This window comes from Rousettus aegyptiacus, unplaced genomic scaffold (assembly GCF_014176215.1).
Source record: "Rousettus aegyptiacus isolate mRouAeg1 unplaced genomic scaffold, mRouAeg1.p scaffold_m13_p_6, whole genome shotgun sequence".
Taxonomy (NCBI): domain Eukaryota; kingdom Metazoa; phylum Chordata; class Mammalia; order Chiroptera; family Pteropodidae; genus Rousettus; species Rousettus aegyptiacus.
The window spans coordinates 103,720,948-103,741,407 of NW_023416309.1; the positions used below are offsets into that span (position 1 = coordinate 103,720,948).

Genomic DNA, 20,460 nt, shown 5'->3' on the forward strand with positions numbered 1-20,460 from the left:
TTAACTCTCCAGTCTTATCTTTCTACATTCTTTGGCATACTTCCCCTCTTCTATAGTTCTTCCTATTTCCTCTTTGCCAGACCATAGCTATCACTTTTATTGTTAGGCTCTAGCATGAATTATCTCATATAATTTGGTCAGTATTTTTGACTGAGACCATTTTGATGATTCCCTATTCCTATAGTCATGGGATATAATTTGCACACTAGTTTATAGGTTGCTTACTAATTCCCCTTCACTTCTTGCCTATCTGTAAGTTTTACCCCAAAATATTATAAGCTCCTCAAGAGCAGGAGCTGTTTCTTATTGTTTTGGAACCCCTTCCCCACCCATTCTCTTGAGAAAAAACAGTGAATGATCCTTGAATTGTTATTAAGTGTCAAACAGAGATCATATCCAGCCAACCCCCTTCTTACAGAAGCAGCTGGAATTGGGGTTTGTTTTAATGATATGATTACTTGACTGGAAGCTAGCTCCCCTGATTCTATCCCTCTACTCCCCTGATGAGAAGGTATAAATGACTGGTTCTTTACATCTGCTTTCTTATCCATTAAGGGGTGCGCAAGGCTGTACATACTGTTGCAAAACCTAGAACTATTCGAAAGATGATCACTATAACACATTAATTTATTTTTATATATGCTCCTCCAGTCTACGGTCATATGTATACATACTTTAAGTGTTGTTACAATATTTGTACAATTCTCTAATTTTTTAAATTAAATTTTTATGTACATTTTTCTGTGTTAATATATAATCTTCATTATTATAATTTGTAAGGGTGCATAATTCTCTTGAGTGAGTGTACCATAATTTAATTAAATAAGCATTTTTGCTACTTGTCGGGACCTTTAAGATACTATTTTTTACATCTATGAAGATGTACATTTAAGACTAGCAGTGGTAATAGTGGTGATGAACTCTTTCCTTGGGAACTTCCTCAGCTAGACTTTAAGCTTCTTAATAAACAGAAGTATCATGATCCAAAATTGCTATGTACTCAGGATCCCACCTTTAGAACAGTGCTTTTCAATGTCCATAATGAAATATCTGTTTTGTTCTTGTAATTTCCAATATGTCATGGACCAATTCTTTTTTTAAAACATAAAAACTGAAAAATAAAATGGAAAAATGAACTAGAGATAAACAAAATATAAGCCAACAGTTTTTCTTGTCAGATTCAATAGACATAAAGTCACTGCCAGATTGCTATAAAAATTTTTAAAGAGTTACTCTCCATTTCTGTACTTACCTGGTTAAGAACTGGTACACCACAGGTTGTGGCCTGGCACCAGCCTACAGATCACACTTGACCTTCACTACTCCAAGGTACCATATCACTCTGGTCCTCATCTCCTGCTGAGAGGACTGTCAGCCACTTTCTTTCTCTACTTAGTTACTTCATTTTTAACATTCTATTGCCTTATCTACCTTTTGTTACCAACTATACCTTTATTTCTCTTCTTATTCCTGTTTTAAAATATTCTTTTTCTTTCTTCTCTCTGGCTTCCTTTTCTGTTGATCTTTCTATGACAGCTTCTAATTTTGCCTCTGTCTTCATCTTTCGCCAAGGTGTACTGTCATATCCCTCCTACCTCACCTGGCAAAGGCCATGTCTTAGGCCTCAATATTGTTCTTACCTGAGAACTGGCTTTGGGTAATTACAGAACCTTCTCTTAGTATGAAGAGCCCCTCTCTAGCCTTGCTTTCTACTGCCTTTTTAAGATACTTCATTGTCTCCTTCAGCAGTTCTTGCTGCCGTAGGCCTTTGCCTTGAGCCATTAGTTCTTAGCTTATTCTTTTTAAAGACTTGTCTAAACATGTACACATCTAACTCTTACTTTATCTTTTTGCTCTAGACCTTCTGTAACTTTCTAGACCCAAGTCTTCCACTTTCATAAAGTACTCTCAAGCTTAACATTCTTTTGTCACTTGTATCTTCATACAGTAAAAACTAAATACCCAGCCACCTTAAACTGAGTATGGCATTTTGTTTTGTTACCTCTGAGTCTCGCTAACAAAAGTAAATTTCTAATCACATCCAATTCTTGTTCAAATTTCCCATCAGTGAATTTGATGCTATCTTGTCTACTATTTTAAGTTCAAAATATTGAGGATAATCTAAAACCTAATTTTCACTCTTCCTAAAATAATGGTGCAAGTGTAGGAAGATAGAACAAAACTTACATGTATCTCATTCAATTTTTTGCAACTTTGAGAGGTCCAGAGTAGGCATCTGTTATCACCAGTCTACACCTGGGGAAACAGACTTAGAGTGACTTGCCCTGGGTGAGGCAGTAAGTAGTGACAGATCTGGTCTAAAATCCAGATATTCTGACTTGTATAGTCCAGTATGTGTCAGTTACCTAAGATCTAGGAAAGGGATCTTAGAATAATTGTAGTCTTGGAAAACCTTACCCAGGTCCCTCCGCAGTTCGTTATAGCAGAACAGAAAGTATAATGTTATCCACAAGGAGAACTTGTGAGATGTATCATTATATTCCCCACAACTCAGAAGATAACTGAGCTAGGAAAGGTCCAAGAGAAGAAAGAATTTTTAAAGGGTTAGGGGGTCATTTTATATGTAAGTAGCCTAAAAAGCCAGGAACTCTTTAGTCAGGAAAGGCAGCCTAAGCAAGCACATATATAATTAAAGTCTGCAAAACATTGAAGAGTAGGGATAATAAAAACAGATTTATTCACCTAATCTCAATTTAGATGAATTCCTTGAATATTGGCAGTATAGAACATAGCATAGAACAAAAAGAAAATAAGACTTTGTGTAAGGGGTGTACACATGGCGTTCATTATTCAAGACGTACAACTTCAAAACAGATTTTTTAAAAGTTTTTAATAAATTCATGGATTTTAAAGCTGTAAATTTATTAAATAACCTGGATGCTTCCACAACTATCCTAACTATCATGGTCTTCCATGGAAATGTTTCTTGGTAGCACCACTGAAGCAGAGGACTGATAAGATCCAGAGTGCCGTTGCTCGGTTCATGTTCCCATGAACCTAACTAAAGCAAACACACACACACACACACACACACACACACACACACACACACACACAGAGCTTTTTTTTCTCCATGTGTAGCCTGAATCCACTTGTTCCATTTGTCTGATACCACCAAATCTTTCATCAAAATAATTTCTGGGTTAACTTTAACCTCTTTCCGTTGATCAACTAGCTTCCAGTCACTGAAGTCTTTATGCACATGGTTCCCTGGTAGTGTTTCATGTTGTTTGTGTCAGCCACGTACACTGCTACCACCGAGTCTTTCAGTGAGGTTTATATTGAATAATCAAATGCCACCTTCTATTTGCTATCTTCAGAATGTTCTACTAGGTACACACTTGACACCTGTTGGCTCTTCTTTTATTCTACTGCCCCTTTTATTTTTCCTAGTCTCACTTTCCCCCTTCCTCTCTTTTCTACTTCTAAGTCTCATTCAGGGTTCTTTGAATCCTTACATCAACCTCATTTTGGTTTACCATGCTGTTCTTTTTTATCTCCTTAAATCAGGGTTTTCAAACTTGAGTGAATATTATAAACTTGGGGAGATTTAAAAATACCAACCTTTGGGCCCCATCCCCAGAGATTCTGTTATAGTTGGTCTGAAGTATTAAAAGCCACACAGGCAATTCTTATGGATGGCTAAGGCTGAGAACCATTGCCTTAAATTGAAACATGACTCATTTTCTAAGACCTTGCTGCTCAGAGTATAGTCCATGTGCCAGCAGCATAGAAATGCGTATTCTCAACTCCATGTCAGACCTATTGTATCTGAACCTGCATTTTAAAAGGTCCCAGGTGATTTATGTGCACATTAAAGTATAAGAAGCCCTGCTTTGAAAACCTTACTGATTTCCCTTCATCTGTTTTCCAACCTATTATCACAACTTCAGCCTTTTTTTTTTAAACCTATACTCAACTGGCTGTTGAACCTACTTTCCTTTCCCAACTTTTAGATTTTAAAATTGAGAGTTTAGAGCATATGTTCTTGGCGCATTTCTAACCTGCATTGCCAGGATGTATTGAATTCACATTATGTATAAGGCCCTGTGTCCAAGCAGGTATCCCAGGGTGCACATCAGGGAACCCTCCTCCTCCTGACTGCAGAGCTTTGGCCTTTCCTTGCCCTTCACTGGCCTGCTTTCCCAGTATGTTGCTTTGACTATTTTTTCCTTTCTGACTTTCAGCAGAGAGCTATTGCACATTGGAGGCTTCAGCAAGAACATTCACTTCCTCTTGGTTCTGACTTCCCGTTAGAGCAAGACAGTTTGTTAAGACAGCCCTGCATGTGATAAAGTCTGGCGTGGGGAGACTAGAGGAGGCTGCTTGGCAGCTGAACTCACTCCTGAGAATGGGAAGCCTTTTTCTTGAAGGACAGGATATGGTGTGTTTAGATCAGACATTTTTTTTCTTATAGGAGGTAAAAAAGAAGCAAATAGAAACTTTGATCCAAATTATTTATAAATCTCAAGCTCCCATTTCCACTCTTAGTAGGGCTCTGTATATTTGTAAGTACATCTTGACATCACTTGCTCACCTCTAAGCTTCAGTTTTAAGCTTTCTCAGTGTAAGGACTCTCCTTTATATATTGTTTTCTCTGTAGGGCTTGGCTGAACTGGGTCAGTGCAAAAGAGGGGGTAGATGTGGTAAGGCTGCCGATCCTGTTCTGAGGTCCTGGACCTTTGACAGAATGGTACCTTTCCCAGACAGACACAATCCCGAGATGGTTCACATGTAAACCCCAGTAATATGAAGCAACTGTGATCTTCCCTTAACTTTCAGGAAGTAATTATGATTGGAGAAGAAGTAGCATATCAAGCTACTTTTAAAATATGTATTTATCAACCAGAATTTTGTTGGGCAGGGAATTTGCCATCATTTTCTTTCCTGACCCCCCCACTCAGCAGGTGATCTTGCTGCTGAAATAATTTCCTGCTTTTCCTGCTATTCTTCCCAAGCTCTCTGGAGAGTTTTATGAGAGGGTATTTACAACTCCTCTGTTTGGCAGATTAATAGAGGAATCCTTGTTGTTGTTCTGTGTCTGGGTCATTGCCTATTAAATTGGGGCACTGGGTCTTAGTGCTCATATGTCAGTGAAGCTGTAAGACTATATTGAGCAAATGGTGATTTTCCAAAATAGATTGAAGAGTGAGATTTGGGGGGAAATCTGGGTAGCTCATGTATTGAAAGCAACTGAGGGCATGGAAGTCCTAGGAGAGAGTGAGGGGTTTTTCTCTGTCTGCCTGCTTAAAGATAGCTCAGCTTTTTACCTCTTATCTTGCAGACAAGTTCCTCCCCTCATTCCGGGGTGTCCAGGCAGGTGAGGATCAAAGCTTCCCAGTCTGCGGGAGATATAAATACCATCTACCAGCCCCCCGAGCCCAGAAGCAGGCACCTCTCTGTCAGTGAGTATTTCACACTTTTTTCCTTCTCATCTAATTTATCTGCTCATGTTTTTTTAAAAAAAGTATTAATTAAAAAACGATCATCAAACATTATTGACCACTATGCAGAAACAATCCTCTCTGCCTTTATTTGGGGGAGGGGGTAATGAACTGACTGGGATGGTATGCTGACCCTCAGGAGCTTACACCGTAATGATGTGGTGGCGTTATCAAATTCCTTTTAAACATCCCTGAAAAAGTGATCTCTTCCAGCATCTGCTTGAAGACCTCTAGTGGAAGTCTAACCTCAATTTTGAACATTCTTTACCCAAAGGACTGTGGACTTGTGGAGTTAGGAATCAGGTCCAAGTCTGAGTATTGACTTCACACCTCTTGCTTATGATTACTGAGGAGTTCCTATGCTTCAAGGAAGACACTGACCAATGAAATTCTTGAAGAGTCAACCTAAATTGTGTGGGAAGGACAGGAAACTGTTTATATAGTATACACAATTGGCTAATTAAAGAGAGAACTGTGTAGCTGCTGCCAGGCCTCCCCAGGAAGGAAATCTAAATCATTTCTGTGCAGGTAATCCCATATTGCTCTGGGTCCCATTCCCTAGAGTCTGAGGAAAAAGCCCATTTCTTGAATTGTGGGATTTGTTATCAAGGGGGAAGTCTGGCCTTGTCAAACATTCACATTGAGCCTGTTGCCCTAACATTGTTGAGATCCCTGCATCCACTAGGAATATAAGTTCTGTCCATGTAGGTAGAATTGCATCTGAAGACTTTGAGCTGAGCTTGGGAGATCTGAGCATCAGACCTGTCACTGAGCTCGTCTGTGAGTGATAAGCCTCCTGAGGGAGTAGTAGCAAGAGTGCGTTGCTGAGGTACTGACTTTGCCTCACTGAGTAATTTCTGGAACCTAAATAAGCACTAGTAGTCAGTGTTGCCGAGCTGAAAGTCTATATGTGAGTTTCATATTTCTTAACATTGTGGATAATTGGTGGCTTTGTTTTCAGTAAGCTGGTTGAGGAGAGAGAGCCAGCACCCCAGAAGGAGACCCTGTCCAGAGCATCTCTGGCCCTGGAGAGTGAGGATCTGGGAGGGCAGCATTGTTCATTTGTGGAGTAGGCAGTGAGGATTGACGTAGGGTAGTGAGTGGGCCTCCTGCTCCTAAGCCAGTGCTTGTGATTTGTATGGGGAGGCTGGGGCTAAATGCTGGACCATTATTGTAGGCAGTCGTATGTGGAATTCCTTGTCTGAGAATGAGGAAGAATAAGATTTCTATGAAGTCGTTCCTGTTTATCTAGAGAGTGGACAACACAGCTCCCGAGCACAGGTGGATCTGGGGTTCCTTCATTCAGCAAGTGTTATGTACCAGCCATTGGGCTGGGATACATGCTGCAGTGCAGGCACGTGGAAGGCCGAGGGTGGTGTGGGAGCACCAGGAAGGCAGGCAATAACCAAGTCTGCCCAGGACTTTGGAGAACAGCTTTCTCAGAAGAGCAGACACATTAAGAAAGATTTACCAAGCATAGAGACAGATACACCAGGCACAGGAAAGAGCACCTGCCAGGCATGATCACAAAAGAAGGTGGTGGGAGCCAAGAACCCCAGGTGGTTTGGATTGGCGGATATGACGAGAGCAGAGGTCAGAGGCTGCCAGCCTTTCTATAGAGCTGAGAAATGGTAGAGATTATTTCTAACTGGAATGACCTGGGAAATGCATCCTGGGGAGGAGCCGTTTGAACTGGATCTTTAGAGATTATGGAGGATTTCCATAGGCAAGGATGAAAGGAGAGGGCTTTTCAACTATTTGCCTTTGGAGATCTCATCCTTCAGATTGACTGATATATCTGGAGGAGAAATAGAGAAGGTGATAAAGGATGCCTGGGCCATTTTCTGAGGAGCCTTGAGTGCTCTGGGGCTTGTTTGGAAGGTAGTGGGAAAACACTGAAAATCTTGGCTCCTTATTCCCATCTGCATGATAATATTTATCACATTATCTTGTTATCTCTTTCCTTATCAAACTGCATTCTTATTTATTCATTTATTCATTCAAGAAATAATTAACAAAATATCTACTGTGTGCCAGAAACATGGGAAGCAAAAAAAAAAAAAAGCTCCTGTCCCTGTTGCCCTTATAGACCTGTGGAAAGATAGACATTTACTTGTCATAATGCAATAAATGTATAATTATAGGCTGTGACTAAAAGGTCTGTGGTGCTGTGAGCACGTATAACAGAGGGATGTGACCTGATCTGGGGGCCAGCAAGCCTTAGGCTATAACTCAGAGCATGAATGAGAGTTATGCAGAGGAGATGCAGATACAGGGAAGAGAGTTCCAGGCAGGGAGAGCCTGATAGCCGAGGGAGTATTGTGTGTTTGAGAAACAGAAAGAGGCCCTGAGGGCTGGAGAGCTGAGAACAAGGGAAGGGAGGACAGGCTGAGACTGGGGAAGGAGGCAGAGCCTTGTGGGTTGTGATGAAGATTTTGATTCTTATGTTGAAAGGAGTGAAAATCCACATTAGGGTTTTTAAATGAAGAGGAATGGGTGGTGTGACATATTAAGATTTGTATTTTGAATTGCTCCAGCTACAGTGTGGAGAATAGATTGGAGTGAGGCAAGAATGGATCTAAGGGAACCACATTAGGCTAATGTAGTGGTCCAGGCAAAAGAAGACAGAAGTTTGGATTAGGCAAGTGACAGTAGTGGAGAGAGGAAGGAGCAGGTTGATTTGAGACATTTACAAGGTAAAACTGACAGAAGATGGCATTGTGGTGGTTCCCAAAGTGTGGTCTGAGGACTCCGGCGTGGTCCCTCTGAGGTCTTTTCAGGGGGTCTGCAAGGTCAAAATTGGTTTCATGATAATGCTAAGATATGGTTTGCCTTTTCATTCATTCTCTCATGAGTTTTCCATGGATTACATGCCTGAGGTGATGTCATTGCTCCAATGGCGGATAAAGTGTGTGCCTGTTTATTATTGTATTTTTAAAATTTTCGAGCTTTAATTTCTAATACAGTGAATATTAATTGATATAACCCACATAAATAAAAGCTCTTTAGCGTACTCAATTTTTAAAGTGTAAAGGGGTTCTAAGACCAAAAGATTTAAGAACCAACCACTGTAGTATTGGGTTAAATTTGCAGGTGTTGAGAGAGTGGATCCTTCATGGATCTGGGTAAATGGCACTACCTTTCACCCAGACAGGAATGCCAGGAGAGAGCCTGGTTTCAGGTGCTGAGAAGGGGCAGACCTGATGTTTTAGACAGGTTGAATTAGAGGTGCCCTTGAGACAGCCAAGAAGAGATACCAAACAGGCAGTTAAATACACAGCTCTCTAGTTCATAGGGGAGAAAAATCAGGGGTAGGGAAAAAATTGGAAACTGTCAGGTTGAAGCCATGGGCCCAGATGAGAGTACCTACGCAGGCTGTGGGGTAAGAAGAGAAGTCCTCGGACTGAGCCTCAGGAATCCAGATTCTTAGTGGCTAATTAGAGGTGGATGAGCCTGTAAAGGACACAGGAAAGGAGTGACTGGAGAAGTAGTAGGGAAAGTAGGAGAAGATGGGGAGGAGACTTGACATGCATGATACCAACCAGGTTGTAAAGGACAGACCAAAGGTAAGAGACATAAATGTGTCATTTTCATCCATAACTGTCTGAGTGCTTGCTATGCTGGTACAGGGTAAGACCTTCTGGAAGTATAAGGAAACAGGAAGAGAGGAGTCAGGGTGAAAGCATGAGGGAGTGGAAGATGTCCTAGCAGTAGAAATAGGGTCGAAGGAGAAAGAAGCCTCAGTGATTCACCTCCGCACCAGCGGGGTGGGCGGTGGTGGGGCTCTTTTCTCTCCTCTCCCGCTGTTGTTAACATACCTGAGTATTTAGTGAGAGATTGAACATGCAGATCATTCAGCTCCCACTGTAACATTTTCAATGATGGGGAAGTGCGAGTTAGCCCAATTCAATTTAGACAACTCTATTTATTTATTCGCAGTTCTTTCTTATTTTGAACTGAAAATCTGCCTTCTCTCACTTGACTCATTGACTCTAATACGCTCTCTTGAGCAATATAGGTAACACAGATAATATCTTTCATATGACAGTTTTTCAAATATTTGAAACCAGCTATCATGTTCACCTTTTGTTTTTGATATCATAATATACATACCTTGAATTCTAATTTTTTTCAAGCCAGTTAGTCTGTTAAACTAGTTCATGCTAAAACACACACAAAAAAGCCAAAAAAACCCCACAAAAAACTACTAGGTGATGAGTTAACCCAAAAGAGAGATCGCTATGGAGAGGTCTTTAGATAAGACAGATGAAATTTCCCTACACGAAGATGTTCTCCCTCATATCTCTGTCCTATAGAAATTCTACTCACCTATGAAGCGGAGCTCAAGCACCATTTCTTCCATAATACATCGGGTGGTGACCTTAAACCAAGCCTCACCTAAAGGACTTATCCTTGTCAAATTCTGACTCCTATTTGGTCTAGTGCATCTCAAGTGCCTTGGCTTCTGTTTGTACACCATCTTTCTCCTTGTCTTGCCACTGTCTCCCACAGTGAGGCAAGCCAGATTGCAACCTGTAAGGAATGGGTAGTGGATGAATGGAGGCAATCAGTTCTTTCAAGGCTGTGACAGAAAAAAAGAGGTGGGATGGCAGCTTAAGGGAGTGGCAGAAATAAGCTGAGGATATTTTTAGGCTAGAGATCTGAGCAGGTTTATGAAAGGAGGCACAAAGACAACTGAAAAGAAAATTGAAGGTGGGGGAGCTGACTCCTGCTGGGGAGGAATTGGGTAGTCCAGGTAGAGGGCTTATGGTGCCTTGGCAAGGAGGGAAACCCTCTTCTGAGGAGAGGAGGGAAAATTCAGGCAGAGGAATAAAAGGAGTTTTAAAAGAATGCGATGACTTACAGTGGCACCCAGGCAATAATGAGTTAGAGAGCTGTGCACAGTGCAAACCTCCAGTCCTGATACAGATTTGGAAGAGTGGAAACCAGGACTGCAGAGGCAGTGACCAGCCACATGGAAACAGTAGTCAGCTTTTTTCCACTTCTATAGATTTTTCCTCCTTCTTATAAATTCTTCTGTGATACTAGATGAGACTAGTGGTGGTAGCAACTTCAAAATACAATTGGAATTTTGAAAGCTGAAACACATGGGCTGTTCTCAAGATTTTATAGAATGAAAATGTTGAGAAGTTCTGTTCTGTGTGGCCTGGTCCTGTGTGAGCATATTGGGAAATATTGGTTAAGGTTTTCCATTGAGGAAGAAAAAATGATTTGATTCCTCCCCCCATTTCATCTGCCCCCAAGAAAGGATAGGGTTTAGAGAAAATAGTTGATGGCCAAAAAAAGCTATCTCTTTGTACTTGCAGTGACCTGCACATTAACACTGACCCAAAGCCCTAGAACTCCCTGTGGAGGCAACTTCCTGACTGTATCAGCTTCCTGACAGAAGTCTCTTATGAGAAGGACTAGGATCTGAGAGCCTATCTTTCAGCTTTGAGTCATAGTACAGAGCAAAAGAACCCATCGTATCCTAGGGTGAGAGTTTTGCTCTCACTGCCACTCTGGGTTAAGGAGGCTAGCAGCGAGCTAGCCTGCCCCAGAGGAATGCAGAATGCTGGCAGTTTAAACCCTGACTTTCTCCTTATGAGTAGAACGCCTTCATGGGAAGCTGTGGGTCACTCTGAACACAGGACTATGACTCTGCTCTCTTGCTTCAACTCATGCTGAGATGGGGCCCCATGGTACAAATGGCCTTATGAGACGAGAACCAGGGGAGGGTGTCTTAGAGACCTTGCTCTCCTTGTTGTGCCTGCCTTCTGAGACCTATAATGACCTGTGTCCTGCATAGCATTGTGGTTCGTGCTGTCTGATTCACTGCTGTCATTGCTGGTAAATATGTGAGTATCAATGAGTCTTACAGTTCAGTATCCTATCCTGTTCTGGTCCCTGTCTCACTTGTTCTTGACTACTGTTGTGCATCTCATTGGCCTCTAATTTCTGAAATGAAGATAAAAACAAAACTGAAAATGCTCTGGAGCAGTTCTGCCAACTCCTGGTTTTTCCATTCGCTTCCTCTGATAGCCATTGGTTTGGGGAGACTTCCCTTTCCTGCCCCAAGCTGTGGGCCTGTGTACAATAGCCCCTGGACTGTTGCCCATCAGATAACAAGGCTGGCTCTCTGCAGGCAGCAATGTGTATTGGAAAAAGTGAAAGTCTCTGGCTGGAAATAAAAGCTCAGAAAACCTTTGCTATTTTCCCCCAGCCACTCCTGGGTCTGTAGTGCTGGCCTCGTGTGAGCTAGTCCCAGCCCACCTGCAAAACTAGGGAAGAGTTCACTGGCATCTAGTGACAGAGAGAATGGGGGGTGGGGCCGTGAATATTTATTTTCAGGGATGTCTCACACTAGATGCTTCATGTAACAGACTGAGGGCAATTCATCCTGTCTGAGATAGTTTGGACCAATGTCTAGGATCTCATCAATAAGAATTTTTCTTTCTCTCATCAGTCCCTTACAATAGAAATATTGTTTGTTCTAGGTCAAATGTGTAATACCTATTCACTCCAGATTTTATTGGTCAAGGTTCAGTAGCACAGAACAGAATCCACCCTAACTAGTTTCAGCAAGAAGAGATTTGGTGTATTTCTGACTTATAGGATCATTGATAGAATGAGAAACAGCCATACCACATAGAAGAGCTCCTCCCTCTTCTGTAATCAGGAAGCCACCAGGTCCAGCAGCACAGTACCCCTCTCCACTTGGGTCCATGCCTCTTACGTGGGAATGTCTGCACCTGTGTCCTGACATCAAGCAAACTGGAGACCAGGTGTGCGGCCTCTTCTGTTGCTGCAGCAGAAACACCAAAGCTTCGGTAGTATGCCCAGGAACAGCAGGAAGCCATCTAAATCTCACACCAGTTCATCTGATTGGCTGAGCCTAAAGGGGGCATTTAGAAATAATAGCTTTTAGCTGATTAACTTCTGAAGCGTAGGAAGGCATACTAAAGGGTAGGGTGGATCTTGAGTCAAACTCCTATTTGCCACAGAGTGTGAAGAAAATGAAACAATTCTACTGAGTTCCTACCATGTGGATATGTACCTGTGCCACCATATTTATAACTTCCAAAAAAGGCTATGAGGTAGATCTCCCATTTTTACATTCAGGAAATTTAGGCAAGAGTTTAAATCATTCAGCTGAGTGGCAAAGCCTGATTCATGTTTATCTGATACCCAAGCTTTTTCTCAAAATAGTTGTTTGCCTCTCTGGGTTGCTTCTGCTGCTGACAAATGTTGCCAACATATGGATTGACTTTGCATAGAACATGTGGACTACTGAAATGTTATCCAAAGCCAGAAGTGGGAAGTAGGCACTAGGCTGTTTGTAAGCCAACTGTTAAGTAGTGCCCCATTTTTGGGGGATGGTAGGACTTAAGAAAACCATCCTTTTTTCATGGTTATGCTAGAATTTTGTGCTACAATGCCAAGAGAAAGGCCAGCTAGCTACATGGTTTTTGACTTCTGGGTCTCTGAAAAATGGAGTAGATTTCTTATTTTTGATCCAGATATCTGCTCCTCTCATGCTGCATGTCTGGGCTCTGTGGTCAAATATCTTGTTTCTCTACTCTAGGCTCCCAGACCCCTGGCCGAAGCTCACCTCCCCCTGGCTATGTGCCTGAACGGCAGCAGCGCATTGCCCGGCAGGGGTCCTACACCAGCATCAATAGTGAGGGGGAGTTCATCCCAGAGACCAGCGAGCAGTGTGTGAGTATGGAATGGGGGATGTTATTGGAGAGGGGTCATATAACCAAAGTTTTATTGGGGGGATTCTCAGTAGGCATGGTAGATATAAGGGACTTGAGCCCCATCCTATAGCCCTTTTGTAAACCAAGCCTGCCCAGATATGGATTATTTCTTTTTATTTTTTATCTTTTGTTTATTTTTATTTTTTATATTTTTTATTAAATTTATTGGGGTAGCATTGGTTAATACAATTATAAATTTTCAGGTGTATATTATAATTTAACATCTATATATTCTATTGTGTGATTACCACCCAAGGATTATTTCTTTCTAGGAGCCAAGTTTCAATTTCTGCGAAAGTTAGGACCTCAGCTACCTAGCCTATTTTAATGGCTAGCTTTTTAACTAGTTGCTCACTTGATGAGAATGGCCTTTTGGCTTAGTAAACTCAGCAAGAGTGAGATCTCTGGCCTCATTTTAAAGTTTTTTCATTGAGCTTTCTTTGATTACAAAAAGAAAGATCCACTCTTAAAAATCTGGGGATTTGGTCTGGGAAGGGGAAATTTCTTAAAGCATCTAACAGAAGGGCCAACACCATCACATGAGGGAATTTTACAAAAAAACTGCTGCTTATAACTTTTCTTTCTCTGGAAACCGATTCTTATAACTTCTCTTTCCCTTCAATAGCTGGTCTCTATACAACATTATTCAAACTGTATAGGCTATGAGAAGCCTTTACACTGCTGCTTTTCTCTTCTATATTCTTGCCTTTCAGGTAAATTTGTTTAGAACAGTGACCTGGAGTGTTTTTAGCTACAGATTCCCTTCTTGAGTATTGTACTGACTATCTTTTCTGTTTTCTCTAATCAGAACGCTCTGTACTAGGGGCGACTTGGGTATAAAATCTCAGAAATTGCAAATGAGTTGGATTGCCTGTGGTCTCCATCCCTTCCATAGTCCTATACCTTGGTCCTTTTACTGCTTTATTTTACCTGCCTGGCACTGGAAGGCATGGAGTATTATACTCCTAGTGAGGACAGACTTTTTAGAAAGAGACCAAGGAAGGTGGCTGCTGGGAAATGCCTAGGTCCTTCTCTAGTGCCTCACCCCCTTAGCTAAAGAGAATTCATTACTCCTGGTAACTGAGTCATTCAAGATAAATCCACTTAACAGAGACCAAAACAGCATAGTATACAATGAAAGAATAGTCAATTGAGACTTTATCGAAAAGTGAAACTAAGTTTATTTTGTTTTTGCTTTAATTACATTTAGGTAATAATTGCATCTATTTGCTAATTTTTAGAATGAAAAAAGCACGATTCATGTTAATTTTTTTGGCTTAATTTTTCTAACGAAAATTTTGCCAGCACAACATAACTTCCTTTGCTTCCCCTTTGATTTCTGCAGCACTGTCATAAAGAGGGTCCTTTTTTACAGAAGGCTTTATGGGATTCACTGGGTTTTCCAAAGGCCTTTCCTTGAACCTTTGTTACTCCTCCTCCGTCACACCTGCCATGTTACTGTACTTGCCCATTCTCTCTTCTTCTATTAACTGTCCCAGCTGTGCCAAAAATGCACTTGGTGGGTTGGGAGCAGTTCTTTTCCATATTGATTTTATTCACTTCGAGAAATCCTATATCCTTAGCAATATTTGCAGTTTTTCTTTGCAATTAATTTGCCGTGATTGGTAGTTTTTAAAAAATCATATAACAGTATGACCTAAAATATTTGAAGTTGCAAGTGAGATGAACTCTAGTATTAAATGGGAAGAGGTAATTTGAATTGGAAACTAATTTTATGATAGTTGTTAGTGAATCTTTCGAATTCTGATACCCTTCTTACCTATGTCATGTCTAACTTCGGATCTCAGATAACGAATACTCTGATAATGGATATCTCCCATGGACAAAATGAAGGAGAGATTAGTTGGAGATAAAGCTAATGTGAAGGCTTTTTATTACCGCATTTAACCAAGGACCAGAGAAAGATTTTAACATATATACCTATTGCCTCTGAATGAGAACCAGGAACTGGGAAATTTTTGATCTGTATCAGCTGTGCACTAACTAGTTTCATGACTTTAGACAATTCTCCTAATCTTTCTTGGCCTGGAGTGACTCGTCTATGAAGTGAAGGCAATACTTGTTTTTGTAAATTATAAATTACAGAGTATAAATAGAAGCATTATGGTACCACCCAAATGCACTGGGAGCTTCTGAAGGGTAGTACCATCTTCAGCGCGAGGCTCCAGTCACAAGCCAAGAAAATGCCAACAAGAGAAGTAGCGTCACTGCTTTGCTCTCCTGGCAGAGCTCCTTGGGATGCCAGCCAGGCATTTTTCTCTCTCCTGGAAACTTGCCTTTCAAACTGTGGGGGAGAATAGTACCTTCCTGATCATTTGTCCCACTGCATCGGTAGAGAAAGGGCACTTTTATATTTTGACAAAAAGGACCATTTGCTCGCCTTGGCTGGGCCTTAAAGCCCTAAATCACCTGGCTGGGATTTGGGCTGGGCTCGGGTTTTATTATATTACTTGCCTTGCAGATGCTGGACCCACTGAGCAGTGCTGAAAATTCCTTGTCAGGAAGCTGCCAATCCCTGGACAGGTCAGCAGACAGGTATGGGACTGTGGCTGGTTTGGGGATTAGTGCATATGCATTTTTAGAACTGATGGGCTAAGGAAATAGAGTTAACTAGTGTGTGTGTCTCTGATCTGGAGGTCCATGGTAAAAATGTCATGCTTTTGGGAAAGAAACCTCTTGCTGGAATTCCTAGCCTTTCTTAATTTTCAAACACCATGAGAATGTTATGCTTATATAATTAGATGAATGTAATAGCAGCTCATAAGAGCATCTCACATGTATTAAATACTTGCTTGTTGTTTCAAGTGCTTTACATGTTTGACTTTCCACATAATACTTGCTACTCTTGTACTCTTGGCCTCATTGCTATGATGTGGACTGAGAAGCAGTGAACCTTCAATGTTTCAGCAAGAAAATTAAATTATCACCTGTGGGTTTACTTTCATTTTTTTTTCTCCAGGTGTTTCTGGTGGAATAAGAAACTGGGATATAAAAACCAAAAAACAAAATATCCAGACTGCCAAGCTTACCATACTGTCTGCTTAGAGTATTGTCTTGTTCTTACACTTTGGGAGGGAACAAGTGCTCTCCTTTACATACCAAATGGTTCTGTGGAGCTGGTTTGCCTGTCAGCGGGGGTATATTTGGAGTTGGCTTTGGCACTGATCCAGTCAGTCTCTCACCTTGACCTTGTTATGACCAAGAGCACGTTTGATCATGTTTGGCTGAGCTTAGGGCTTATGGTCAGAGGCTCTGGAACGGGTTTGGGGATTTTTATTTTTTCTTTGTGTAACTGATTAATTGTTCATGTGGGTACTGACCTTGTGACCATGGCCAAATTTGTACTATGTCTTTCCTAACAGATCTGAGCATTGATGAGCACTGTTCCCTCTAGTTATCACAGAATATAGTTGTGGTTACTTGTTGCTATCCAATTTGTAGCCTTGTTTAGGGCTTACTCTCCAATTAAGAGGGCAAGAAGGCATAAAAGTGTCAGGAGTTGCTGCTGAATACTGAGGGTCTGCCAGGATAGAGACCAATTCTGGCTTTAGACTATCTCCTAAATTTATGGCCAGGCCAGGGGATGGCAGTAGCAAAGGACTACAGATGGTCTGGGTCTAGTAGTTATAAGGGAAAGGACCATTCAGGTGGATGGATGCTGGGTAAGATAGCTAAATTTATTCACTTGTTTCTTGGGGTTTTTCTCTGTCCCTAGCATGCTTTGTTTTCTTCTCCAAATATTAGTCGAGTAGCTTTGGGTAAGTCTCTTAACCTCTCTCTGTTCCTCAGTTTCCTCATCTCTAAAATGGGATGGTGGTGATTAGTCTGAAAGGAAAATGGTTGGTGGTGTTGCTATTTTTATTACTGCAAGAGATGTTTTAGCAACTCTTCACCTGTTGCTAAGGTGGAAGGAAAGATTAAGAAGGGAAAGGGCTGTGCAGCCAGGCTGGAGGTTGGTAGGATTGGAGGGGTTCATCATTCAAGGTCTTGTCAGATTTGGGCTTCAGACTAGTAAAGAGAAAGGAGGTTGAGCAAAGAAAAAGACTTGTTTCTCTCAAACTCTGCTTCCTACCATGTAATGACGTGGGAGGGAGTTAGAAAAGGGTGTCCGTCTGGATATCCTGCCTTCTGCCCTAGTGAGCTGCTTTGGAAGTATGCTAAAGTCTACTTTGTGATTTTGTTTTGTTTTTTTAAGCCCATCCTTCCGGAAATCGCGTATGTCCCGAGCCCAGAGCTTCCCAGACAACAGACAGGAGTTCTCTGGTGAGTTCCCCAGAGCCTGGGTAGAGCTGCAGACATTCTGCTTTTCATAGCTGAGTTGGGAGGGAAGTCAGGACTGTATTTTAATTCTCCTTGGGCCTACTGCTCTGAGGTCTCAGGTGACCTAGGGGCTTAAACGGATCACTCATGATGATCTACCCAGAAGCCAGTGAGTGATTCCTCTATCTTACTCAGATCGGGAAACTCAACTCTATGACAAAGGGGTCAAAGGTGGAACCTACCCCCGGCGCTACCACGTGTCCATGCACCACAAGGACTACAACGATGGTGAGTGCACCTCCACCCTGCCCCCTGCTGGCTGCTTCAAAAAGAGCTTTGCCATGGAAAAGCCACTGTCAGCGAGTGGGCCTGGGCACTCCAGACCTTGTGTTTCCATTATTCCTGAGGACTTGTGCCCAGACTTGAGGTACTAGAGACAGGGAAAAACAAAAAAAGAGGGAGGGTGGTATTCGTAGACCAGGACATCACCACTGGGAAGTCTGTCTTTTGTCTGAGTGCACAGCGTGCTCTAGGGCACCAGATCTTCATTGCCCTCTTCTACCCCATGGCAGCAAAAGAAATGGAGCTTCTGTAGAGGTTTAAGATAAGGATGCCTAGGAAAATGCAGATGTCAGCCATGGATTGGCCATGAGAGATGTGGGGCCTTCCCTTTGGCTAGGGCTCCCTGAACTATCTGTGGCTGCTTCCTAATTCCTGCTTTTGTCCTAATTCTCAAGGTGCTTGAGACATTAGCCATTCTGACATGAGTCAGGTAGGAGAGTGGATAGGATGGGCTGGAACTGGCATTATGACCTGGTTTACACATTTAGCCTCGAGGCCAGAGATCTGACTTGCTCTGCTCTGACCGCTGCACCCCTATAGGCAGAAGAACATTTCCTCGAATTCGGCGTCATCAAGGTAACCTGTTCACCCTGGTGCCCTCCAGCCGCTCCCTGAGCACAAATGGCAAGAACATGGGTCTGGCCGTGCAATATCTGGACCCCCGAGGGCGCCTGCGGAGTGCGGACAGCGAGAACGCCCTCTCTTTGCAGGAGAGGAATGTGCCAACCAAGTGTGAGGAGTGGGCCCTGGCTAGGAGGAGACTGACCAGGGGATGCTCAGACGAGCTGTAGGGCGAGAGGCCGCTGAGTCCACTGGGGCTGTCGGGCTCAGCAGTAGGCTGGCCCATCCTCTCCGCTCTGGAAGAGCCTGTGGGTGGACAGCAGGCCCCCTAGACCTTAGTCTTCACTCCACTGTTGTATGACAAGCCACTTCCCCTTTCTGGTCTTTAGTTTTTCCATTTTTAAACTGAAGTAAAGTGTCGTTAATCCCTGCCCTATTAAGGTATTTAGGGGCTTCGTAAGTATAGGTGTTTAATCAATGCAGAAGAGCATTTAATCATGATCTTAGCCAGTCTTCTGCTTCTCATGACTCAGACTTTAAAGTCTGGTTGACCAGAGCACTGAGCTCAATCTAGATGAGGGTGGAGCTCAGAGGTTACATATAGAACCTTCAGAGAATGAGGCAGGATATCAGTAAATAATGTGCACAGACTAAAGCTCCTTCCTTTTGTTCTCCTATAGCTCCTAGTGCCCCCATCAATTGGCGTCGGGGGAAGCTCCTGGGCCAGGGTGCCTTTGGCAGGGTCTATTTGTGCTATGACGTGGACACAGGACGTGAACTTGCTTCCAAGCAGGTCCAGTTTGACCCAGACAGTCCTGAGACAAGCAAGGTACTGCCTTTCCCATGGTCTGACTTCCATTTCTTCCTTCTCAACCAATCAAATGCCTGTCTCATTGCACAGACTTATAGCTCAAGATGCTGTAGGTTGCTTCCCCCATCATTATTCTCTCAAGTTCCCTTGCTGTCCACCCTGGCCCTGGCCATGGAGTAAGGGACCATGGTTCAAAGAGCACCAAGCACTCAGGGGAGGGAATGGCTATGAAGAACTGAGCTAATGCCAAAGTGCCAAGCAACCAAACTGAGGGTTGATGACCAGTGCCACAAAGAGCAGTACCACCCCCGCCCCTTGCCCGCCCCCCCCTCCCATCCCCCATTAACCAAAAAGACATCTCCCTCAGCCCAGGAAGGAGCCTGTCTTGGAGTTCAGCTTGATTATGGCCTACACTCCACTTTGGGTGGATAAATACAGTAGTACCCTCAACCAAGTACCCATAACTCCTCCCACCCCACTATCTGCCATTTTCCCATGTGGGAGTACCACCATCCCAAGGGGTTGCTCAGCATTGTGGTTAAGGGCCAGGCAGTTGAAAGAGTCCCACTTTTCTCCACCTGAAGTTTCTAAGGCAAGTAGACCCCCTACACACACACACACACACACCCACACACCCACCCCCACACCCCCACCCACCCCCCCCCCCCCCAAGGCTACTGACTAGGACAAGCTGAGCTGATCCCAGGTCGGCAAACCAGGGTCCATAGAGCTGAGGTGATGCTGGGCCCCTCCCGTAGGAGGTGAGTGCTCTGGAGTGTGAGATCCAGTTGCTGAAGAACTTGCAGCACGAACGAATTGTGCAGTACTATGGCTGTCTGCGGGACCGCGCCGAGAAGACTCTGACCATCTTCATGGAGTACATGCCAGGGGTATGCGCCCCTTGATGCATATGCGACCTACACAGAGAGAGCCTTACCTGGGGCTGAGGGCTGCAGTGGAGGGATCCTTTGGACATGGGTATGATCACCTGAGACTCCGAGGCTCGGAGGAGAAGGTGAGGTGATGGCAGGACTTGCAGTCAGGAGGACCCTGCCTCTGGCCATAGTGATGTTATGGGATGAGAAATGTCCTAGGCCACCCTAAGCTCAGGGTTCTAGGATGGCTGCACTGTCCAGTAAGTACCACCTTTACCCAGAGCAGAGGGGCTTCCCTTCTGGATTCAGGTTGTACATTGCTTAAGGGAAGGACTGTCTCAGACTTTTCTCCAAGCTGCCCAATA

The 20,460-nt window shown here is 43.0% G+C and overlaps 1 protein-coding gene across 5 annotated transcripts in view; it reads left to right on the forward strand.

Annotated features, from left to right (window-relative positions):
* Positions 1-20,460, forward strand: part of MAP3K3 (mitogen-activated protein kinase kinase kinase 3) — a 52,192-nt gene that overhangs the window by 26,866 nt on the left and 4,866 nt on the right. For 3 of the 5 annotated variants that reach the window (XM_016128477.2, XM_016128482.2, XM_016128492.2), the window contains 8 exons: positions 5,306-5,426; positions 13,051-13,184; positions 15,708-15,781; positions 17,442-17,509; positions 17,702-17,794; positions 18,389-18,580; positions 19,090-19,238; positions 19,979-20,110. In XM_016128477.2, coding sequence (XP_015983963.2) covers positions 5,306-5,426; positions 13,051-13,184; positions 15,708-15,781; positions 17,442-17,509; positions 17,702-17,794; positions 18,389-18,580; positions 19,090-19,238; positions 19,979-20,110 — 963 coding nt within the window. The remainder of the gene's footprint in view (positions 1-5,305; positions 5,427-13,050; positions 13,185-15,707; positions 15,782-17,441; positions 17,510-17,701; positions 17,795-18,388; positions 18,581-19,089; positions 19,239-19,978; positions 20,111-20,460) is intronic. The other 2 variants (XM_036222377.1, XM_036222378.1) reach the window with 1 other exon arrangement.